The 25,672-nt window shown below is 38.5% G+C and overlaps 1 protein-coding gene across 4 annotated transcripts in view; it reads left to right on the top strand.

Annotated features, from left to right (window-relative positions):
• Positions 1 to 25,672, top strand: part of DLG5 (discs large MAGUK scaffold protein 5) — a 188,163-nt gene that overhangs the window by 138,786 nt on the left and 23,705 nt on the right. For all 4 annotated transcript variants that reach the window (XR_013346573.1, XR_013346572.1, XM_077821061.1 and 1 more), the window contains 14 exons: positions 2,544 to 2,728; positions 3,321 to 3,446; positions 4,524 to 4,656; positions 5,335 to 5,462; positions 6,931 to 7,106; positions 7,567 to 7,670; positions 8,689 to 8,781; positions 9,820 to 10,839; positions 14,551 to 14,689; positions 17,020 to 17,164; positions 18,550 to 18,671; positions 19,848 to 19,937; positions 21,383 to 21,551; positions 25,326 to 25,488. Coding sequence is in view for 2 of the 4 variants with exons in the window: in XM_077821061.1 (XP_077677187.1) it covers positions 2,544 to 2,728; positions 3,321 to 3,446; positions 4,524 to 4,656; positions 5,335 to 5,462; positions 6,931 to 7,106; positions 7,567 to 7,670; positions 8,689 to 8,781; positions 9,820 to 10,839; positions 14,551 to 14,689; positions 17,020 to 17,164; positions 18,550 to 18,671; positions 19,848 to 19,937; positions 21,383 to 21,551; positions 25,326 to 25,488 (2,793 nt within the window). In the remaining 2 variants the exon portion in view is untranslated. The remainder of the gene's footprint in view (positions 1 to 2,543; positions 2,729 to 3,320; positions 3,447 to 4,523; positions 4,657 to 5,334; positions 5,463 to 6,930; positions 7,107 to 7,566; positions 7,671 to 8,688; positions 8,782 to 9,819; positions 10,840 to 14,550; positions 14,690 to 17,019; positions 17,165 to 18,549; positions 18,672 to 19,847; positions 19,938 to 21,382; positions 21,552 to 25,325; positions 25,489 to 25,672) is intronic.

The raw sequence follows: 25,672 nt of genomic DNA, 5'->3' as shown, positions 1-25,672 counted from the left end.
CATAGCTACTTATGTCTGTAACATGCTTATTATGTGTGCCAACAATTTAAACCTTTATAAAGCAATTTATAAATGAAACAATATGAAGTGTGACGAAAAAGATTGTCTGTTCTGCATAAATTCTTTACATTCAATCACACTAAGATATACGTATCATTAAAGGGGATAGATGGAGCACATCAAGCTGTGGCTGTTAGTAATGATTATACAGAAGAGCTAAAATATTCTTGCAGTGTTGCATGTTTGTAGATCTATTGTATGTAATATATTACATACATAATTATACTGTAATGTAGTAATATGTAAAATCCTACATTATCCCTGCTTCTCATTCTTGAGAAAGAGCTATAGGATTTACAGTAATATTTATATTAGAGAAGATCCTTCAGAAGGGTTTTTCTGTGTGTGAGAGAGGCATATTTTCATTTATCTAATTTCATTATAGTATCAATCCTTGATCATAATAGACTTTTTTTTTCACCACAAAAACTCCCCCATCTTCAGCTTTCTATGCCATGTATATTGGTCAATCTTGAAGTAGCATCCGAGTGAGCAATAAAACTCGGAATTCAACTGGACTGTGCAGAACCATTTTATTTTCATTTGGCTATCATACCTCCAACTCTGTCTGGTTGTGCAGAAAGCTTTCCTCCATCTCCCCACATCAAAAGCCACTGATATGGGGAGACCTTGGCTTGACTTGCAGCCTTCTTCAAAGAATCAGCATGAGTTCGGGAGTACCTCATGTAGGCAGGACCTTCAGTACCTGTCACTCAGCACTGTGCCCCCACGTCCCAGATAGGTAAAGAGATGCATTTGATGGACTCCAAAGGAGGAGCCCTACAAAATCCTCTGCTGAATGAGAGATGGCTGTGACGACGGATTTTAAGAATCTGTACAGCAGGGGAGATTTAGGGTATGTCTTCACTACCCGCCAGATCGGCGGGCAGTGATCGATCCAGCATGAACTGATTTATCGCATCTAGTCTAGACACAATAAATCGACCCTTGAGTGCTCTCCCGTCAACTCCTGTACTCCAGCGCTGTGAGAGGCGCAGGCAGAGTCGATGGGGGAGCAGCAGCAGTTGACTCACAGCAGTGAAGACACCACGGTAAGTCGATCTAAGTACGTTGACTTTAGCTACGGTATTCACATAGCTGAAGTCAATGTAGATCGATTCCCCCCACACCCTCCAAGTGTATACCAGGGCACAGAGAAGGAACTGTAGGGCTCCAACACAAGATCCTCAAGAGTAGTGAAATGTGACTTCTTAGGGTCTACCTTTGTTTTATGAAGGGGAGTGGAGGATCCTGAACAAGCAGAGTGGAGATCTCTGTGATATAATCACTGATGGATACATGGTACATAGGGTCAAATCTCACTTGTTGTGGGTTGATTTGAGGGTTTTGAGGGATGAGGTGGGGGGTGGAGTAGAAGAGCGGGAAAGGACAGCACAATGACAATGTGTGGGACAGCACAATGAAAGGAAAGATGTGAATTTTTGTGGCTTCTGTTAGTTGTCATGAATTAGTATTACACTTTTTGGAGTGGTGGGTTGGAATGTGGCTGGGGGTTTTAAGCATGAATGGCTACAATTAAAACCATTTGGGGAGGCATACAACCCTAAAAGTATGGTGTCCTGGGTATATTGACTCTCCTAGCATTGGTAGGACCCCTCTACATGTATTTAGACCCTGTTCCTGCAAACACACAGTTGCTTAACTTTACTCAAGAGAGTGGTCCCTTTGAGTTCATCAGGACTACTCACATATGTCAAGTTAAGCTCACGTGTAACTATCTGCAAGATTAGGGCTTGAATGTGGTTGTGTTAAAATAAGCTTGTTTCTCTTGTGTGCACACATGGAAGTGTTCTCTCTAAGTCAGCATTGTCATTATTTCCTTCAGTGTTCGAAATCTGCAATAGTAGAGAGGTGTGGATTTTTTTTTTTTTTAAAGGAGAAATAAAATCTTTTCTGAAACGTTGAATTAAAACAAAAACTGCTTGGCGATCCATTATTCTCCTTCAGAGATTGGGGATTGTGAATCATAAGGGTAGGTGTACTGTAAATCAGTACGACTGATGTTTTTACTGCCTGTCACAGGATCAGTCGTAGACACTAAAACAGCCAGTCTGTGCCATGATTGTTCACTGTGTTTATCTTGTTTCTAGCTGTCTTTAGATATCTTCCGTCTGTGTGCTAAAACAGGTCAATGAATCAGCAAGGTGTCACTGAAATATGAAGTGTATATTGATTTTGCTCTAAGATGAAGAATCTTCTACCATAGATCACAGTCCTATGAGTTTTTGACTGGTCTCTGTTCCTATTGACTAAAATACTTGGAGCCAACCCTGAACCCTTTACACAGGCAAAGTTCCCACAGATTTTGGGATTCCCACTGAATGCTAGTTTAGTTTGTGGAAGGATTTCAGGACCGAGCCCTTCATATAACAAACCTGCAGTTAGGGTTACAAAACCTAGTGTGCATACTTATTCTATGAATTGTACATAAAATAAATATTTCTATATATTTGAACTCATAGATACAAGATTCTGCTACATTGGACATAGAAAGAGCTAACAAAGAAATTGAAATGCTTCGGAAGCAATATGAGGCCATGTCACAGGAGCTAAAGGAATCCGTCCAGGAAGCAGAAGTAGCCAAATGTCGGAGAGATTGGGCCTTTCAAGAACGGGACAAGATAGTTGCGGAAAGAGAGAGCATACGGTAAATACGTTAGATGACATGCTAGTGCTCTTCATAATCTCAATGGCTAAATGGCAATGGTGTTCTTGTAGTGCGGCTGACTCTTTCAGAGTTTGACGATTTTTAATAGCACATCTTAACTTCTTTGAGGCAATGCATGATTTTATCACAGTGTTCTTAAGTAATAGGAGGGATACCCCGTTTTAACTTGGTAGGGTCTTCCAAGACATCCTTCTTAACAACCTACCCCTTCATCACCATACTAACTTCTCTCTGGTAAACATCCCTCCAGAGCCCATCAGCACAGCAGTTGGAGTGGTAACAAGATACCTCTTTCTCCACACATAGTAGCCAACTCTGTAGTACCCATGGTCTAAAAAAGCAAGGGTCCTGAAGCCTGATTTCAGAGGATCTAGTCATCGTCTTACTGTCTTTAAAACACCTAATACCTCTTTTGTTCTAGATAAACACGAAGTACAAAAGTGGAATTTCTAACAGAAGGATTTTGTAGTGGTTAAAGGACAAGACTGGGTATAAGGATTCAGGGTTCTTTAAGTTAGTAAATGTAAATTGCAGCTTTAAAGTTTTACGTGAACATCTGTTATTTTCAAAGGACTTTGTGTGACAACTTGAGGAGAGAGCGAGACAGAGCTGTGAGTGACTTGGCAGAGGCTCTTCGCAATCTCGATGACATGAGAAAGCAAAAAAATGATGCTGTGCGTGAACTGAAGGAACTAAAGTATGTTATAAAATGATTTCATTGCATAGAATGCTTTTTATACTAGAAACCTTTAATTAACAGACTCTTCAGGCCTGTCTACTTAAGCAAAGTCTGCATCCGTGTTACTAAGATAACACTAGTACACAAACCCCTTAGTGTAGATGCACTGCCCCAACACAACAGGGCTCGTTCTGGTTCAGCTAACTTCGGTAACTTACTCAGCTTAAACCGTAATCAAAAGCTCTATTGCAGTTTGAGGTTTAAGAAACTATATTAGTTCTAATGCTTTTAAAAAAGCTATTCAGTTAGAAAAAGAGAAAATTTCAAGTGAACATCTACTGGTGAGATAGATTTCAAAATTATTACTATGTGCCCCGCCTTATCATAACCTTTTGCCTGCAATGTACCCATCATTTCCGTTAAGATTAAAATGGATCTTAAACACCTATTGTACACAACAGGATTCATGTGTAGATGAATTTATAGATTGACAAAGGGCAAAAGGAGCTGGTTGGTTCGTCATGTTACCCTCCAGGAAATAAGAAAATAGAAAAATCTCCATTCTGATTAGACTGTTCAGTCAGAAGTGTAATATGTTCTGAGCATGTCTACATACTAAATGTGTCTGTTGAAATGCACTGAAGCGACTCTTTCACTGCAGTCAGGCTTTCACATAAGCTTCGTTCATTACATCCAGATTTGCACTGAAATATAAATGAGAGGAGAAAACATGCATCACATTTTTCAGAGTGGTGTAGGAGATCTTATTTTCAGTACGAAATCACATCCACTTCTCCCCTGGTATTAGGAGCAGCTTATCTGGGGGGAGAAATCTACTGCTATATTTCTTGAGAGGCATTTTCTATATGTTCATGTATGGAACTTGTTTGTAAGTTTCCTTCAGTTAATGTAAGAGAAGATTATTACAATATGAAGAAAATGAAGTTTTTAAAACTGAGTTCAGGTTTCTACGTACTGAGTAGAGATTGCATTGATAAATTAGGGAAGGAACTGTGAAGTACATAATCTCATTCATTCATTTCTTTACAAGAGAACTGCTGAATCACCTATAAACACATGTCTTTCATTCCATAGAGAGAAGATGGAGAACCAGTTGGAAAAGGAAGCCAGGTTTCGACAGTTGATAGCCCACAGTTCTCATGATTCAGCCATAGACACGGATTCTCTGGAATGGGAAACAGAAGTGGTGGAGTTTGAAAAAGACAGAGTAAGCCCAAGATAGATTGAAGACTTTAGTGTTTTATATGAATGAATTGCTTCATGTTTCATCATTACACCCCTTGTACAATGGGTTATAAAAATAATGCTGTTTGTTGAATATGTATTTTTAAACCTTATTAATTTTAATCGTGGTTACATACCATAAAATGCAGTATCTACAACAAATATCGTACCAGTCAGATATTCAAAGCTAACACATTAAGGCACGATAGACCATTATCAAAATAGACCATTGTTCCAGGAAATCTATCCCTCTTGTGGAGTATAAACCATAGATAACTTTGCCATCTTACCTTGTAAACCACACAACTGTTATATAAAAATAACCTTTATATAAAAATGGGGGGTGTGGTGTGTGTTTGCTTGTAAATATCTAAATAAATAAACAAAAATATATGTAATATTTTTTAAAACAAGGAGATTAATTCCTAACACTAATGGTAATAATAAGACCATGAACAAGGTTGTATTAATACATTTAATACCTGGGGGAGGAACTGAAATCTGTGTATATTAATTTATACATCTGAGATATTGTTAAAGCATCAAAGATATAAAATAAGGGCATAGTAAAAGCACTCAGTTTACAATTTCTATGTACGTACAAATGCAAATTAGTTTGAATTCCAGTTGAATCACTTGTATCATTAACAATGTTTATTAGGAGGATATGGACTTGAAAGCACTTGGTTTTGATGTGGCAGAAGGTGTGAATGAACCATACCTCCCTGGAGACTGTGGGATTTTTGTCACCAAAGTAGACAAAGGAAGTATTGCAGATGGTCGATTAAGGTACAGTGTTAACTGGTAAATCATTTGCATGCCATGTGGAAACACTTTTATTTTAATTTGCTTTGGTTATAAAAGGGAAAAAAAATCAAAATATTATGGATGGTTGGTCACCTCTTCATACTTTAAATGGGTTCTGTTTTAGCTCCCTAATAACTTAGGCTTGGAAAATTGGTTTGATCTGAAAATTGCCATAAGGTGTCTGCAAAGCATTATGGAAATCTAGCTATTCTTGATTTACAGGTCATTTAAAAAAAAAAATCCCAATTTGCAATGTTGACATTTGTCTGTTGCTGCTTTGTCTGCCTCCAACACTTAACCTGTTTCTGTCGCTTCAAACTTTCCATATACTTAGATCTTCTTGAGAATTTTTGGGTAAGCTATAGTTGGGGAGGGGGGGAAAGATTATGGATAGTTTCTGACCCAGTCCTGATGCCAAAGTGTCCATTCAAGTTTTTTGCCTCTTACTTAAGTGGAAGTAGAATTATGGATTATGCAAGCATCTGGCTCTCTCTTGGTTGGTTAAGCTCACGGAAAATTGTGTTGTCTGTAACACAAAGCTAGAAGAGACCTTCCTTTTGCATAAGTGGTAGAGGCTTGTGTTTTGAAGCAGTAGAACCAGAGCTATTGTCCAGGCTCTGCAGATGTGTGTAGGGTTTATTATGGAAAGAAGCCTCTCCATAGTTAAAGTTGCAGCACCAGTCCTATTATAAGGCTGGTTTCACCTGCCTTGTAACTCATGTTTTCAGATTTTTATAGTTGAGGTCTCAATAAAAGCTGGAACGTACTGTGACGTTTTTGTTTAACTTAAGGGAATACTCTCTGATATTAAAGGGCTCCCATTTGAAATTTTTTGCAAGTGTCTAATGAAATGCTATGTCTGGCCAACAAAATTACATCAGAATACTTGAAACATAGGTAGATTTTGAGATTGGCTCGTGCACGAGACAGTTTTCAAGAACAATGAAATATTTGCGATAACAGAGGAACGGCAAATTGAAGTGGCTTGCCAAAATCTGTGGTAGAGCCCTGACTATTGAGATAATAACCATGAGTTACTCACTTTACAAGAGTACCTACCTCTTATGAATATTGCTTGAAATACCTGTGTTTAGTTAGGCCAGCTCTAACATGGAGCTAATAATGCTTAATGTACCTGCGCAGCAGTTCCACTCAGCACATTTTTAGATACGAGGTGTCCAAGGATCAGTAACTTGACTAGGAGACGCTGAGGGCTAGTGGAGTAAGCAGTGGCGGTGGAACAGGAAGACCTGGGTCTTACTCAATGTCAGTAAGAGATGCAGGGAAACATCATCCTTTTTCAGAATTTGAGACTGTTAGACAATTGAGGGTGACATATCAAGGTTGTGCTAGTGGTATTATGGTCCTTTTAATTAATTATTGCATATTTGCAATGTGCAGCAAAGTATTGTTATAACATGGACTTCCTTGCCTTTGTTTTAACTGCCAGAGTGAATGATTGGTTGCTGAAAATAAATGATGTGGATCTCGCTAATAAGGATAAGAAGCAAGTTATAAAAGCTGTACTTAATGGAGGAGGAGTTATTAATATGGTGGTTCGAAGAAGGAAGTCCTTAGGCGGGAAAGTGATAACACCTCTGCACATCAATCTTGCTGGGCATAAAGGTAATTATTTACATTTGAATGCTCAGGGCAAGCTATTAGTCCACTCGCTTGAATTGTTATGACTTCCTAGATAAGGGTTCTCATTATCTGTTTTTTAACTGAACAAGTAGTAGTGACTTAAGGATAGATTTCTTGCATGAATACTGCTAATGTATCATTTCTCACCTCTAGTTTGTCCTCTATAAGGAAGTTTATAGGAGTTCAGCTGAATAAGCTTGCAAATCCCTACAATCTTTTTCTCCACTAGAAAGTGCTTGTAAGTCTATATTAAATTTTGGGTTATCTGTAACCCTTTTCCCATTGTTTTTGTGTGTTTTTTTTAAACGTTATTAGAAGTTAAGCTAATTTATTTCCAACTGCATTTTTATTACATGTGCTTCTTTTTCATGCAGGTAAGTCAGATACGTGCTAAATTATTTGAACTGCAGGAATGAACTTGTTTTATCTTTATGGATTTCAGACAGTGGAATTAGTTTAGAGAATGGAGTATTTGCTGCTGCTGTTGTGCCCGGTAGCCCTGCTGCCAAAGATGGGTCCCTTGCTGTGGGAGATAGAATAATTGCCGTAAGTGTAAAGAACAAATGTAATTTCAATACCACAGATAGTATGAAAAAATAAATTTCCTTTTCTTTAAAACCTTTTTATTTGACTCATTTTACCATGTTTTTCTCTGGTTTAAATTTAATGATCTAATGAATAAACATGTTGGTGTTTGTAGGTTGGGTGAGTAATAGAAAATACGGTCCACGTTTAGTAGTTTCATTGGTGAAGTTTTGAAAGTATGGTTGCAGTAACTCATCCTTCAGACCTATTGTGGACAATCTCACTGCCTTCCCTTTTCACAGTAAACGATAGGTAAGACGACTTAATACAAGGACTGCAGTTCAAGGAATCTTCTTTAGACCTCCATTAGAGTTTAGAAATAGAAATGATCTGGGATGACCTTATGCCTATTCTTCCTTTAAAAGTGGACCTATGTCTCCATTCCATTTCTGGATGTGTTGATTAAACTACAAGTGCTCCTGCAATTTGCAAAATCCCATGAAGGCCTGTCTTTACCTTCAGACTTCGTCTGAACTTAAGAAGACTCTCCCTCTGATATACCTGCTCTTCCAGAACCAAGTTAAAGAAACTGGTTAGATTCTTGTCTCCTCCAGGATGCTACTTATCTCTTCTGGGAACTGCTGGCGGTCTGTGATCTGCTGAATAATATCTTTAAAAATAGTTACCTATTTTATTCAGAGGAACGGATCTCAGGGAGGGTAGATTCATGCAAATATATAAAGATAAATAGAGGTGTATGCAGTGGAGAAATCATACATTAAATGCCAGCTCTAGTGAATTAGGAAGTCTGTAATTATAGTTCTGGTTAGAGCAAATCTCTCGTGTCTGAAAAAGACACATTCCCCTGATATGCAAAAAATAATCCAATTTACCAGGATACTGACATTTTCCTTTCTGCTTCAGTTTTTTTGTTTTTTTTTGTTGGTGTAACCACCATTCGCCTGTCTCATAGAAGGTAAACTAAGACAATTGAATGCTGCTAGGTTTGTTTTGCTAATTTCCCCTTGTTTTTATGCAGATTAATGGCATTGCACTAGATAATAAATCACTGACTGAATGTGAAGCTTTGCTACGAAACTGTAGGGATTCCCTTACCCTCTCATTGATGAAGGTGAGTGTGGGGACGGGAAAGGAGGAAGTGAAGAAAAAGCTGCGAGTTTTTTTTTCAGTTGATACATATTTTTGTAATTGTAAAGGGCAGAAGAGCACATTCATAAAATGAATACTGTAATGTGGAAACTCAGCTAAATGAAATGGCTTTGCCCTAGGTAGTAGTGGTTGGTCCCTGTGGGTAGTTACCACCTTTGGATGGCTGTTAGGTATTCTACAGTATGTGCAATTCAGTGGTTGCTCTCAGTTCAGTTCCCAGCAGATTGCTGTTCACATAAAAAAAATAAACCTATCAACCGAACTGGTAATATAGCCCCCTCATTAGCATCAGCTGCAGGAAGTTTGCATGCACATGGAAACTGAACTGTCCTCTTGCCCCCAGAAAGGGTCCCCTCTGGGTCAGGACTGAGGGTCACTGGTGGGAAAGCAGACTCTGCCCCTGATAATGAATAAACAGAAGTCTTCATTCTGAAGGGCTGTCAGTAGAGAAACATTTATATTTCATACTGCGGTTGTTCCTAGAAACCCCAACTGAGGTTAGGGGCCGATTATGCTAGGTGTGCCACATACACACTGTAAGAGCCCTGCCCCAGAGAGCTGACAGGCTAAATAGACAGGACAGACAAAAGGTGGGAGGGGAAAACAGAGACAATAAAGGTGACTTGCCTGGTGTCATTCAGCATGGTGGTAGATCCAGAACCAGAATCCAGATCTCTGGACTTATCCACTACACCATGCTGCCTCTGTGAAAGTATTTTTAAAAGAATGAGAAGGTTTGTTTTATCGATCGTCATTCAATCTGATTTTCTGTACCAGCAATCTGTGAAATTTTGTTAAACTGCCCCATGGTCTCCCCACCCACCCACACGCTGTCCGTCGTTTTCCCCAGAATATGGGCTTATTCCTTTATGTTCATCTTCATGTTACAGTCTCTGTGTAAATTGGGAGCTTGGGGGGGAGGAGAGGGAGGTGAGGCTGTCACGTGCAAAACCCAAGTCTGCCACAGTCTTGAGTTGATTAAATATTTTTCTCCTCCTAGGTTTTTCCTCAGAGCTCATCATGGAGTGGTCAGAACATATTTGAAAACCTGAAGGATTCAGAGAAAATATCGAACTGCAGGGTTCATACATCAGAGATACAAGTTCAGAATAAAAGAAACTTGAAACACAACAGTTCAACACAGACAGACATTTTCAATCCAGACATCCTGGATGGCAAGAAGGACCAGAGCGACCAGGGGAGTGGTTCGTTCTGTGATCACAAGCCCCTTTCCAGCCGTGCTTTACGGGCAGACTCTCGCAGGAATGCTGTGCACAGCTACCACAGTAATTCAGAACACAGTCTTAGCTCCTTCAGTCCAGACACATACGGGGAACGAGGCTATGGACTGCTTGACTTGGACCGCAGGAGGCTGCCGTTTGAGCCCACGGTAGCCGACTGCATCATGGTTGAGACCACGCTAGACAAAGGTCATGGAGCTAAGCATAGTGGTGGTACGTGGCCTAAAGTGATGGTCAATATTTCAACAGCAGAAACTGAGAAGTTCTCTGTGTACAAAAAGCCAAAACAAAGGAAGTCCATCTTCGACCCTGACACTTTCAAAAGACCACAGACTCCTCCCAAAATGGACTATCTCTCCCCTAATCCGTTGTCAGCGCATTCACCTCAGCCCTCAAAAGCTGAAGTGGCTTCAACTCCTCCAACCCCTCCCAAGAGAAGTGACTCTATTAAATTTAAACATAAACAGCAGACGAGTTCTGCATCAGACTCTACTGTAATGACTGGATCCCCGCCTACCAGCCCAGCTACTGCCCAGCCCCCAGTGTCCTTAGCACTTAAGCAGGACTCAGATACTCACAAGGGGCGCAGCAGGAACGCTGGGCATTATTACAGGGAGGAGGGGATCGACTGCACTCATCTATCTTCAAGAAAATCTTGTGAAGATGACATTGGCTTTCAAAGAGTTGAAGAGCCAGAGATAAAAAGACCAAGACCAAAATCAGCACCTGCTTTGAGACATAAACTGACCCCTGTGCCCATTCCTAATCCTTCACTTCAGGTAGAAATTAAACATACGGAAGCACCAAAGCAGGGATGCTGGCCATTATTTTCAGAAGTGACTCAAGTTTGGGTGCCCAACTTGACTAACTTCAGAGGGGCATGATTTTCAGAGGATAGATACTCAGCACATTCTGAAAATCAGGGCCCTTCAGGGTGTCTCAGATTGGGTGCCCAAAATTGATAGTAATGAAAATATCGGCCCCTGACACCTTCATTAAAATTCTTTTGTGTCTTGAATTACAAAAGTAATTCTCAGAGTTACAGTATCAAAAAGGCACTGATGGTTACAAAGAGGGATAACGGTGTCTCGCTTGATGAACGTTGCGTGGTGTTTACGCTCTTTAGTGCCAGATGTTCTCAGTAATAATTCTAGGTTTTCTAGTGTATGTTGACTGAAAAATTGAATTATGATGAAGGTCAAGTTTATAAAGGTATTTAGGTGACCAAAGATGCAGATAAGCGACTAGTGGGATTCACAAAAGCAATTGAAAGTCAATGTGAGTTGGGCTCTTGAATTACATTGGTGTTTTGTAAATCTCCCTAGGTGCCTATCTACATCTTTAGGTGCCTAAATACCTTTGTAAACATGGTCTGAAGTTGATAGTGGTTAAAGTGCAGTTGTACTCTGTAAATGTTAACAGTATTTATTAGGAGGATATGGACCTGAAAACACTTGGTTTTGCTGTGGCAGAAGGCATGAATGAAAAATCCCTCTATGGAGATACTGGGAAATTTGTTACCAAAGTAGACAAAAGAAGGATTGCAGGTGATTGATTAAGGTCGATAGAATGTTAACTGGGAGATAAAGTAAAAATGGCTGCAGAGTTAGTGTTCCCAAGGCCTACATATCAGTGGGTCACATTTTCCCTCCGTTACATATGAACAGCCCCACTGTCTTCAGTGGGTTTGCAAAGATGTAACTGAGAGCAGGCAATGGAGTAGAAGGAAAAGTGAGAACAGGATTTGGGGCCTGATTCTGCAAGGTGCTCGGTATGAGAGCTGGTGGGAAAACTTTCATTAAAATTTTTCTCAATGAAAATTTAGCTATTTCTGCCAGTTTTGCTTCCTTCTGCTCCTACTTTGACTTCAGTGGGAGTTCGGTATTGGGCCTTTAATTAAGCATTCTGTCTGAACCAGAATAGAATCCAGCTAACTCTGCAGTGCTGACAGCATTAAAAAAGTAATAACAGCTTACTGTTGTAACTGAAGTCAGCAGATCATTACTGAATAAGCACAGGAAGCAGATGTGGCCTGTAAGAATGTGCCATTTTCAAAACAGAATTGCAGTGTAAGAGACTAATATATAGGCTCCTGCTGCCTTTTGGCACATACCCAACAAAATATAAGCAAACCATTCCACATTTGAGTGCAAAGAATTTGCTTTAAATAGAATGTCAAGTTGATCCATGTGCACTGTTACTCGTATGCTTATTCTTTGAACGGTAGTCATCAGTCACCGTAAGCGCAGCACATTTATATTGTCCTTAACATCTAGACAAATGTTGCCTGTCATCTTTATGCTAATACAAGAAATTTGAAGGGCTCTCATTTGTGACATGGGCATTTTCTGGATAGAAAGCCAATATCTTTGTTACCAATTAAGATAGGAACAGGTGAACCTTATCAGGATAGGTCAGGGTTGGTCATTAATACTTTCCAATGGGTCTTGGAGTTACAATATAGATATAGATCTATAGTTTCTGCACCCCCAACAAATATTTTTCAGATAATGAAAACACAGCATAATTTTGCAACTTACTCATTTGCAACCTTAAAGAACATGTTGAATGAGTAATGCCCATGTCAGAGAGTTTCAGGCTTGGAGATGCAAGAGTGCACACATTTCATACAATGTTTTGTAAATTGAGCTGTGAGGTTCAGAGCAGGGTTTAAAATAGGGTTTGTGTAGTGTCTTTTAAAAAGAATGGCATTCACAACAGTGCCTTTTATGCACTATCATAGCTAAAATAATTGCAGGGGCTGTACTTAAGCTAAAATTGGGCTGTTTGAGGAGGGTTAGTGGTGGAAAATGAAGATATTTAAAATACAAAAAATTACATTAAAGTTACAAATTTATACACTTAACATAAGAAATGAAAATGTTCTGGTTTTCATAGTAATGCTAATAATAGTGGTGTTGTAGAGGATGTTTTTCTGTTCTGATGGCTAGATTGGAAATTGAACTAGGTAGCTGTGCAGATGCTGTGTGCCTGCTACCTCCCCACAAGTGGGCAGAGCCTTGGAACCCATCAGCTGGTAAACGCCAAGGAGCGAGGGAGGCATTGTGAGCAAAGGAGTGCCACCAAGAACAATGTCTTCTGGAGCTACTCTTAGGTTGAGGCTGGTGCAGGCTATGAACTACCCCTTACTCTGGTTGAAAGACAGAGTCTTGCCCTACATGTAAATATGAATCTATTAATGTTAAATTTATGTAAAAAATATACAGGGTGTGCAATGTGGCACAGTTTATGGGTATATTTATTTGTCATGCTTTTTATTGTGGAATGTGCCCAGGTATCAAGGTGATTGAGTGTAACAGAGAATTTAATAAGACTGAGAAGAAAAAAAAAAAGAGAGAGAGATGAACAAATAGCTTTTCTCATGGTTTGGTAACAATCATGTCTGCTGCTGATGCAGCAAGGAGGGCATGGCAGTAGGAATGTGTGTCTGTGTGTGTTGTTACATCTCTCTCACTATGTAACGCAACTTTCCTGTCACATGAAGAAATATGAGTAGCCTTTAGTGATTCACATTCTGTATCTTATGTTTTTAATATCATGGCTTTTATGCTGTACTGTTTTTTATCTTGAAAATAGTATTGTGAGGGCTATGCATGTTTTTAAAAACTGTGCTTGCAGCTGTCTAAAGTTACTGGCATTCTTGGCTAATGAAATCTCAGTGCACATCCGATTTCCTCACTCACCCATGCCTGTTCACTCTTTGTTAAAGCAGACAATGTAGAAATGTGTATCCACAGCCCAGACCGGCTCTTTCAGCTGACCTGTTAAAGCAGCCAGGAAAGAAGTTGCTCCACCTGCACCGGAAAGCTGAGACTGAGTGCTACGCCTTCAGGCCCAGCAGCCAGTCTTGCTTTAGGCAGCCATGTGCTCTAATGGCCGGGGAAAAGAAACAAGTGTAGAATTTGTTTTTAAACATCTGTTTTTGGAGGGGTTTATTGTTGAAACCGTGTGGGACCAACGGATTTTAAGAAAGAATTTGAATAGGGGGGGCGGATGTTTTGCACGCATGAAGAGGGAGTGAGTTCCAATGTAGGCCTCGATTAAGCAAGATAATTTGCCAGGTGCATAACTTTTAAGCGTCTGAGCAAGCCCCTTGAAGTCACTGGGCCTGTTGACATGCTCGGAGTTACACACATGCTGAAATACCTTGCTGAATCAGGGCCGTAAAGGGGGAAGAAGGCATGAGGAGGACAGAGTGTCCACAAGAGGGACTGGAGGGCCATAGGTAATGGATTGGGAGAGTCCTATGGGAGAGAATGAGAGCTGAGATGTAGGCAGAGAGGAGCTTGAAGATGAAGACAACATGAAAGAACAGTGAAGAATAATGAAGGAGGGGAGCGATATCAGCGAAGTGGTGGGATCAAAGCATAATAATCAACATCAAGTGATCGCCAGCAAGTTATTTTTGTACTAGTTTATACAAAGCTTTCTGGATTAGTTGCAGATTGAATTCTGCACTTTGCTTACAGGTACAGAAATACACTCCAGCCAGTGAAGAGCATCTCTCTCCGGAGCTCCAGGAGTGGGCGCCATATTCACCAAAACGTTCCACTAGGCACAGCGATGGTTTTGTGTCTTCCTCCTTGTACACTGGAGCCATGTCGGCAGGTTAGTGATGATGACCTGGATGGTAATGTCGGTAATGTCATGGCGATAATTTTTCCTCATTTTTAATGTTCTGACAACAAGCTAGACTTACTTGTTTTGTGCTCAAAGCAGAATTCTGTTTGTAGATGTGAAGGCCAAAAGTGACCATTATGATTGTCACGCTGTCTGGAGTGGTTCATGACCGTGAGTGCCAACCTCAGGGCAGACTGTCAAAAAGCAGGTTAAAGTGGCAAAGAGTCCTGTGGCACCTTATAGACTAACAGACATATTGGAGCATAAACTTTCGTGAGTGAATACCCACTTCGTCGGATGCATGCAGTGGAAATTTCCAGAGGCAGATATAAATATGCAAGCAAGAATCACGTTAGGGGTAACGAGGTTAGCTCAATCAGGGAGGGCCTAAAAAGCAGGTTAGACACTTTGGTGTCTAAATTAGTGGTATGTTCTTTAATTAGATTTCACCAGTCCAGTAACAAATGTGAACTCCTAAAGCACTATAACAGTCTTACCATGGAGTCACAGACAGTCCCTTGGGCATTCCTGTCTGTCTTGCCATTCCGTTAAGCTGCACTTCATTGTGGTGGGTGCTATACACCAAAGATCACAAAAGATTCAAGTTGCACTGTTCAGACCTAACCAGAGACCTGGGGGTTTATTTTAAGAGAACTCATGAATTTAGAGACTCAGAAAGGTTATTCATGCTTCACAAGGATCTCAGAAAAGGTCTTCATGCTAAGTGGAGAGGCAGCGTAGTCTCATGGATACGGCGCTGGAGTGGGCATTTAATAGAACTGGATTCTAATCCTGTCACTGCCACTAACTTGCTGTATAGCTTTGAGCAAGTCACTTTCTGTGCCCCTTTCACCTCCCACCCTTTGTTCTGACAAATTATACTGTAAGGTCTTCAAGGCTCTTATTTGCCTAGCCCATGGGGGCCTCTGGGTGCAATTTTAATATAAATACTGTCTGCCTTCTCCAATCAGATGGAAACTGCTCATCCGATAGGTTTACTTTAATTATGAAAAAAGCAGTTTGAGACGACTGTGTGAAATCAATGGCAAAAATGAGCGTTTTCTTGCAGGAAATGTTAGAAAGCAGCTATTTGAGTTTCATTGCCTACCTTTTTAACAAACAACAATAACAAAAACCACACTGTAGAATTGATGTAGAGGTACTGGCTGATGTGGTGACCAGCAGGAGCATCTCGCTGGCCATTGGTAGTTAGAAATATCTCCCCAGTGTCTTTCAAAATACTGGTTTAGTATGGTTTGCATTTGAACTGGCATAGAGGATCTCGGAGAAAAAAATGTATCAATATGTATTTGCCTGAGTTTAGTGAGCCAGGGTCTGAGGTATGTCCATTCAGCAATTCTCAAAGCCAAGGTCCAGCTCAAATAGGTGTGAAGTTTAATTTGAATATTGTTCACAGTTCTTGTTAGTGCCTCTTTGGTTATCATCCTGATGGTCACTGAATTACTGGCTGACAGCAGAAAACTCATTCAACCTCTGTGCCTCAAGTTACCCACCTGTAAATGAGGATATTATTTAATCAATATTAGTAAAACAGAGTTCTTTATCCCTATAGCATCTCTCATCCAAAGTATTATAAAATGTAATGATAAAACTATTATTAATTAATAACTGTGACTTTATTGGAAAGTATTTTCACTAAAAAAGCCCTTTCCTTATTTTTATATAATAGTGCCCTTAATTTTAGAACAAAGCTCATCAAAGTATATCTGACGGTAAATATTCATTCTTTGTCTTGCAAAATGTTTCTGCAACTGTGAAATACGATACCAAAACTTCTGTTGAACAACATTTTGTCTGATAGTAAAGTATGAGTTTACTCTCAATAAAAATCCTAAATATTGAGATTCACATATAAATATCAGTTTCACAGAGTTGTGAATTGTTATCTTCTAAGGTCATAGGACACTATAGAAGTTGGAAGTGCACAAGCCCACCGAAGAGGAAAAAGAACAATTGTAGCTGCGATCAATTTTTTGTGTGCCACACTAAAATTGGACCTCTAGCTAATTATTATTCAGCTAAAAGTATGGAATTATTTCAGTTACATGTTTGACACTATCATGACTTTGAGAAGGGAGAGGACATCTTTTTGGTGTGCAAGTAGATTTTGTTCAATAAAACAGTCTGAATAATGGTTTGAGCCTTGGAGCTAGGTATTCAGCTTCCCACTTTACTAGGGATTTGCATAAATGTTACAGGCAAATGACTTTATCCCAGCATCTTGAGTATGCCTGGAATATTTTTGTGAATTTAACTAGGAAAAACTCATACCATATATTTTGTCCACTTTAAAATAGGTACTGTACCAAGAAGTTTAGCACCATGTCCTGCAGTAACTGCTGTCCTGAGAAATCCAGTTTATACTGCTTGGAGCCACAGAGTTCACACCAACAATTGCCCATCTGTTGCCAGCCAAATCTGCCATCAGCACCTGCATCCCAGGTATATATTCAGAACTTCACAACCTTAGATCTTTAATTTATTTATAAATAAAATCAATCAGAGAAAGCTGCTTCCTGCTGTGCACTTTGGTCCCCACAGAGGAGAGCACTATACTAGTGCAGCATAATGTAAAATAATAGTTCTGTTGCACCTTTTATCTGAAAATCTCAAAGCACTTTACAAACATTATGTAAAGGCAGTGACTTCTTCCTATGTAACGTTACTATGGGCTTCCCTGAGAGAGCCCTGCAACTTTGGCTTGGACATTTTTGCCTGAAAATGATTTACTTTGAAAGTAAAGGAGGAAGTGACTGCAAAGACTAGAAAATTCAGCTGGCTCTTCAAGTTAAAGGTAATTAAAAACTTACCCTGATCAGAAACGTTTACTGATGTTTTGTTGTCTCCCACTGGCTCAACTCTTTGATCCATTTGGAATTTCCATAGTTAAATGGCTTTGAAAATTTGAACCCTACCTATGTTTGAGCAAAGTTATTAACCGTTATTGTGGATTTTTTGAGCACAACTCTGCTCTCGTTGGCAAAGTCAGAGATCAAACCCAATTCCTGTTTCTCTACTTTAATTATTAAACCAACACCTTATTCATGGTTAGGTTATATTAGTATATATTTTGCAAATATTTAAAATTGTACCCTTAAGCTTACTAGAAAAAGAGTGAATTTATCATGAAGTACATATTCTGTAGAAAGCATAGGGAGCTGAATTAAAGCCCACAGAAATTACTTCTGTTGAACTGAGAGTTAGTGCACTGTCTGTATAAGAATCTGATATATGAGCACTGAACTCTGACTTTCAACTCAGTAATAATCTATTAGCATATTTCATGAAGAGGAGATATGTTTCTCATAATATACATAACTCAGTCTCAAGAACAATTTTTGGAGATTGCAGTCTATGTGGTGTACAGTAAGTAATATGCTAGGTAGCTGATACTCACATTGGCAAACATTTATTCAGTGTTGTGTTAGGAAGTCCTACGTATGTATTGTCTGGGACTGGCTTGTACAAATGTCTTCTCAAAACAGAATGTTTTCTCTGGGACTGAATAATAAAGTATCTTTATTGTGCTTCAGTATGCTTCTTATGGAATACTTTGTAGAATACAGCTGTCTATGACTCAGCGATTTTAAGGATGTATTGCAGTGAAGTTAATGGATTAAATTGCTGTCCAAATAAGTATGAGAGAATTAAAGCAAAGTAGCAATGGCATTGAGCTACAATGTACGGCTGTAGATACACTTTTCAGGTAGTCTTTCACTGCTCGGCGGGGTTGGCTTTCTTCCTGTTCCTCTGGTTGGCTGGGGTAATGTTCGTTTTGAAGGGCGTGTTTTTTGAAGACACTATAACCTGCTTTGTTTTTGATGCAGTGCTCAGCACCAAGGTCGCCTGAGTTTGGACCTAAGTCACAAACACTCCAGTGATTATTCTGAAAACTCACGGACGAGAGCATCACATGGTTCAAATTCATTACCATCCAGTGCAAGACTTGGTAATTAGCATTTCAAATTTGTTCATGCAAAGTACTCTGTTTACATCTAAGACAAAGCAGAGAAAATTCCACCCCACTCAAAGCGTCCGTCATAGCTGTCAGAACCTTAAGGGTCCATTGTTTTTCCTTGTTAAAAGTTTTTGGCTCTTACAATTTAAGCTTCCATTCTCCTCACTGAGAAGATTTCAGTGAAACTCCTTTTACAACCTGTCTGCCTCTCCTCAGTATGTCACAGTGGTGCAAGACACTTCTTTCAGCTGTTGCTGTATGGAAGGCAATTGTGTGGTGACTGTTGTCAGCAGCTAGAAGGATTTCACAAATATAATTTTGAGATTTGGAGGTGAGATGGGAAGAGAGAAAGGAGGTAGCTCCAGAAGGAAGGCATAGATATTACCACTGATCAAATACTTGTGTAGGGCTTACCTAACAAAGTATTACATTGTGGAAAGATAACAGAGTGTATTAAATTGTTTTATGTCCACCTTAGACAGTTCTGATATTTACATTTGTGTCTGTATCTATTCCAGCAAAAATAAAATATATGCATACTTCATGGCAATAGTCTTTAACATTACATAGACCTTTTAATTCTGAAATATTTTAAACTGTATAAACAAGAATCTCCTGATCCATCACTGAAATACAACTACGTCTTTGGCAGAACATGGCAGCTGTTTAGCAGTACAACAAAAAACTACATGTCCGTTTAGGACAGGAAGTGAAATATCTTATCCATTGAAACTAGTGTAGGTAATTGGAATACAACTGAATTCTTTCAAAATGTGCCAGTGGAAGTTCAATGACCACAGATGATCAGGACCTGTCTTACATCTCAGTCATGTAAATTGGCCAAAAAATATTTTAAAGAGTTCTTTGGTGCCCAAATAAGTATTAGATAGATCAGTCATTTTGTAGTACCCAGTAATGGTGCATTTTAAGCAATGCCATAGCTGTACTAGCTGTTTGAACTAGGAAGTTTGCCAGCCATGAAAATGGTATTATAAAGGGGTTTTTTTTTTTTTTTTTGGTAATGCCTTGATTCTGCTAGGAGAACTGGACTCTTGCCCCTACATAGAGACCATTTAGCTTGTCTTTGAAGAATGAGAACCTAAATGTGTTTTATCCGTTTGCATTTACATATGTCATAAATTGTGACATTTTCTTGTTATAAAATAGGTTCTTCCAGCAACTTGCAGTACAGGACGGAAAGAATTAAGATCCCTTTAACCCCAAGGTATCCGAGATCCATCCTGGGCTCTGACAGGGGTAAAGTCTTCTATTCTTAACTTTTTATTTGTTGCCAACCCTGAGCATTAAAAATTCATGAGACAGGTCCCCAAAAGAGAGTTTTAAAAATTATCGGATTTTAAAATTATTTTTTCAAGGATTTTCTCATAACTACAAGGAGTAGAAAGTTCCTTTTAACTTTTCCAAATGAAAGCACTTGATTCCAGGAGCTGGAGCTTCTTGGAAAACATCAATTATCACAAGTCTCCTGATAAAATAGTGTGTGTCAACACAGCACTCTGTAAGAGTTCTAGTCCCATATGAAGTCATTTCCTAATTTTATAATAGCGGTGAAATGACTCCATAAAAGGTGTATGCATAATTTTGTTCGCTCTAAAATACTGTATTCTTTGGCAAATTGAAGTCTTTCTAAACGAGACATGAATTTACAATTTAAAGGATTTTACATATTAATATTTTGCTTACATAAAGCATTCTTCATCAGAGGACTTAAACATTTTACAAATTTATTGAATTATTAGAAATATATAGAACTGTTCAAATTATTTTCAGGAAACAATTTATTCTTTTCATTTAGCCCTTTTTTTCTGTTAATGAACTGTACAGCAGAACAGATTTTAATTCTTCAGAGAATATTTTACACAAGTAGAACTCAGCCTGTAAATTGCTTGAAAGTTCTTAACTGCCATTATTGCTTTGAGTATTTCGTATCTATAATTAAATATTAAAGATGCTTTAACTGGACATATATAGGTCATGTGTTATGTTACTGTACCCTGACTGAAGGAACATAGGTCTTATAAACAAGTTTCTTTTGTGATTACTAACTTCAAATTTACTTTCTGCAACATTCCATGGTGCAGCAAATGATTGATTTGAACTTTCCTGCTGGTCAGCTTGTTCAGTCAAATATTCCTGGGGAGAAAAAATAGTCAAAGCAAATTTTATTTAAAACTGTAGATGTTCACAAATAATTTTTTTCACTATTTGACCTGTAGGTTATGTGCATGGACTTGTGCTGCTTACGCTCTGTTGTTGTTTTGAAACGTTTCATAAGGCATTCTGTAGCCAGAACCCAGGAGAGTGGATAAAGATCCTTTGAGACTATCCCTAACATTCAGATCTTTATTTCATTTTTACCTTGATTTTCTTTATTTCATTATGATGTCAGGACTTTCCATTACTCAAGTGCATTTATATATTCAGTTGAAGGAGCTTGCCTGTGACAGGTTCTCACTGTTATAGTTTCAAGCCAGTGCTCTCAAGTTCTAGAGCAGGAAAATCAACTCACATTTGAAAGGATATTGCATGTGTAAATATCTTCTTATGTTTATGTAAACTGTGTATCACATTTGTATTGTGGGTGTGTATGTCTTTTAATGTCTCTTCAGATTCCTCCATTGCAAGACGTTTACAATAAGCACTACATACAAAAAGTGAATCCCTTTCTTGTATTATTACAGGTTCACTGTCACATTCTGAATGTAGCAGTCCTAGCCTGATAACCCCTCCACAGTCACCACTGAACCTGGAAACATCATCTTTTGCCAGCAGCCAGTCACAGAACTCCCTTTCTACGTTACCTAGGATTTCTGTTAGCCCAGTATCAACTGGAGAGCGTAGAAAAGATAGGTAAGGTGATAGTTGTCATCTTTCATACAAATATACCTGAGATCATCTTGTTTGATAGAGTGAAGAAATGTAAACAATTGGCTGTGCAAAAATCAGGAGTATATTATACGTGTTGAGGTGTACTTTAAGTACTGTTACTTTTTTTTATTATTATTATGTATGTGTTGTGAAAAGCTTGTGTAACATACTCTTCCTTCAGAAGTTTTAGGGTAGCGGTACAGCTTCCAGAAACAAAATGAAGACCCTAAAAGAAGTTTGTGGTTAATGCTAAACTTTTTAATGTGACTGGCCACCAGGCCTAACCCTCATTTGTATTTGCTGTGATTTGGCAGGATTCAATCCAAGCAGATCTCTTCAACAAGGTTAAAATTCAGGACGCTGGCCCTGATCCTGCAAACATGTTTGTACACACTTAACTTTACTACCATGAGTAGTTCCAGTGATTTTAATGGGATTATTCACAGTAGTAAGATTAAGTGCTGCTGAGTGTTTGCAGGTTTGGAGCCTAAGTATGATGTTGGGTTTTTAATATTATATAGGTTTTCTTTGATGTCACATCCCTGTATCTTATAATGCACATTCAGCTTGTGTTAATTAAATTTGGACTTCCGGTTTTACTTTTATTGTAAAAGTTGCTACCTCTGCATTTGTCAGAGTTTACATAAACTCAAAATATCAAACAAAAAACCATTGACTCTAAGGGCCAGATTTTTATTTATACTGAGGCCTCTTTACACCATTTTTGGCAGAATAAAGAAACCTTGATGTGGGAGTAAATTACATTTGTATGCACTTTAAGACCCCTGACTGTATAAATAGCAACCTGGCGCTCAAAATGTAAATAATCCAATAACAGGGGCATTCTATATAAAATACTAAAATAATGCTTAAATCTTGCACAAAATTTTATCAGGTTTCATCACGGGGTAACTGAAGATATTTCAGCTATTTTTATTCCACTATGTATATATTGTACTGTACATTGCTGTTTTGAAAGTGACTGTAAAAAGCACATTGTGGAGCTTTATTTATTAATTCACCCTGATTAGCGCAACTGTATTCAGTTTTCAAGTAAAAAGATGCTTTCTGCTAATGGTCAGATTCAATGGTAAGCCTGTAGGGCTGAAGATCAAGCTGGGTTTTTCCCCTTCTTGCACATAACTAATGGAGAGAGTGGTTTGGCAGCACAAATGATGTGTTCAGTGACACCTGTGTGATCTCATATTCCTGTTAATGGGGCTACACAGGTACAAGTGCTTGGAATTTAAAGAATTCTGTTGATGTACAAGCAAGAGTAAAATCCTGCTCGCTTTTAGCCATTTTGACTTTGCTGGGCTTGTGTGGAAAAAGCAGACACATAGGGTAAGGATCTGCTGAGTAAGAAGGTGCAGTTTTTACTTTTCACATTATGATCCCAGTTCATGAAAGCATCCCTACTGAGGACAGCTGATGTCCTGAATAAATGGGACTTTTCTAAAAGTTTTATGTGCTCTAGAAGACTTAGTCATCCCCCCAATCTCCCAAAAATTTTAACTCGCTGTAACTTTTTCAAGGTGAGATAATACGAATCAAAAATATCAACATTATTTACGATGATGTTAACGAAAAACAATTTAACTTCTAAAAGCAGACCAAAAAGAAGGGATCAGTTTAAAACATTCTTTTAACCTCATAAAGTGAACGTTACAGCAGAAATAAGTGTTACATTTGATTAATAACATTACTAATCAAGTTAGATACCTTTTAAACATTATAATTTTTCCATTATTATTATAGATGCTCTGCTAGCTGTGCATTACTAATTAATTTCCATCTGCTTTTAGTAGAATCCCAAGATAATGCTAGTTCTATCTGTTTGAAAATAGTGTGCAGGAATAGAGGTGTTCAGATTTGATTTCCAAGAAAATGCACTCCAAATATATTTTAAAACATGGAATTTGGGCAAAACCATATGTTTTCAGCAACACTCCTTCCCCCACACAATGGAGAAATTCAAATAGACATGCAGTAACAGGTTAGAGAACAGGTTAAGGGGTAGTAAATAAAGGTGCCAAAGATATGACTGGAGCTTTAGGGGGAGAATCCAATTTACTAAATTTTGCATTGCCGTATTATATGTGATTGCATCCTATTCCTAAGAATGTGATATGAGATAAGCTGTATCTGTCTACAGAATGGATTAAGTGTCCTAAAGAAGTGGACATTTAAATGCTGTCTTTGAACAATTTTCAGGTTTCTGGCACTTAGCACATCTCAATTACTATAATAGCATATAAAAGAACATTTAGTTTTTGGTTTAAAGTAGATTAAGTGTGCTTGTAGTAATACATGTTGAAAGAGAGAATACAACCATAAATGTTGTTTTTACAGTAATAAAGGGGAAAGAGGTCCACCTTGTTCTCCCACCTCCCCCTTTCCAAAGGTATCTGTCAGTCACTTGGGTGCTTTTGGAAATTTTACCCAGGGAGCCGGCAGCACCATTTTATAACCACCCTCTAGCACAGTGGTTCTCAACCTATTTACCATTGTGGACCACAAATGCAGCTCTCTGTGTTATGGGGGCCGCATCCACACACTGCTGATTGGGCTGTAAGCAGGCCGCAGGTTGAGAACCGCTGCTCTAGAAGGTTAATGTTTCTATTTGCATGTACCTTGAAAGCCCCCAGTGGTACAGGAGAGTGTGTCTCGATCTGCCATTTTGAAGGGGTTAGAATTGGGCACCACATTAAAAATTATAGGTCCCAGGCAGTTGTGATTTGTTCTGCCTTTTGGAGCAAGGAGTAGAAATTGCACCTTCTGCTAGGAAACTCACAGAAAGACTTACTTACCTTACCTAACATTTTATAACACTGCTATTCAACAAGAAACAGACATATAAATCAGATAACAGTACTGTAAATGGAGGAAATGATGGGGAGAAAACTTCACCAGGCTTTCCTTCTAAAATAATGTGTATAGACTATTCTCTCATTATACGTATTAGTGTCTGTTACTATTGTGTGTCTAAGTCTTCTTTTCTTCTCAAATCTTCTGCATCTTTCAGATATCTGTTCCGTAATAGGTCTTTTCTGAGAATCCCTCTGGCTCCTAGGCCTAGGTTCTCATCACTAAGGAGTTTGAGGTTGGCCTGATATAAGGTTGTCCTTCTCAAGCAGCATTGCGCACCTTGTGCTATTTTACATGTTTGGATAATTTCCCTCAAGGAGAATTTGCATGGTAATTGTAATGCTACCATGCAAACTGCTGTCTTCAAGCTTGAGTTTGCAACTGCTTAATTTTCATTACTAATTTGCGTTTCCCTGTGTACAAGTATAAAACTGATATTGTGTATTGGCTTCTCTTGGTTCACCACCTTATTATTTACAATGTTTATTTTCACTGGATATTAAGATTTCTAGCATTTATAAACTGTAAGGCACCTTTCTGGAATATGGTTTGTAAATTGCATATTATATATAGTGGTTTACTTTTATATAATATGAATGTGCAGGTTTATTTCCTACCTATTTCACCATCTTAGTATTTATAATTCACGTTTTCCATAACTTTTTTTGTGCAGTCATGTATCTAGAATTGTGTGTCTGATATACATTTAGTTCCACCACTATACGTTGCATGGTGTTTAAGGAATGCATAGGCCGTTTACAGTATTTTTAGTAGCTTTTTAAACCAGTCTTAATATTCCACTTCAGATACATAGTGCATGTCGCTTTTCAATATTATGCTTCAAGTGCCATTTTGTCCAAATCAATTTTTGATAATTTCCTCTTAAAGGCCGTACATGGAAGAACCACGCCATGTTAAAGTGCAAAAGGGTTCTGAGCCACTAGGGATTTCCATTGTGAGCGGAGAAAATGGTGGGATATTTGTGTCTAAAGTAACTGGTGGGAGCATTGCCCATCAAGCTGGCCTTGAATATGGTGATCAGTTACTGGAGGTAATTTTGTTTGCTTAACATTTCTACTACTTAGTAAACTAATGCAGTTGTGTGAATATAAAAATAATACGAAATATCTTGTGAATAAGAATCTGTCTCTCAAAATATAAATGATACAATAACAGGGATATTCCAGATCATAATTATAATTTTTTAATTCTATATGAAGTTTCATCACACATTA

Source organism: Eretmochelys imbricata, chromosome 7 (genome assembly GCF_965152235.1).
Source record: "Eretmochelys imbricata isolate rEreImb1 chromosome 7, rEreImb1.hap1, whole genome shotgun sequence".
Classification (NCBI taxonomy): Eukaryota; Metazoa; Chordata; order Testudines; family Cheloniidae; genus Eretmochelys; species Eretmochelys imbricata.
Note: the sequence above shows the minus strand (reverse complement) of the source record. Positions and strands in the feature narration are given on the sequence as shown.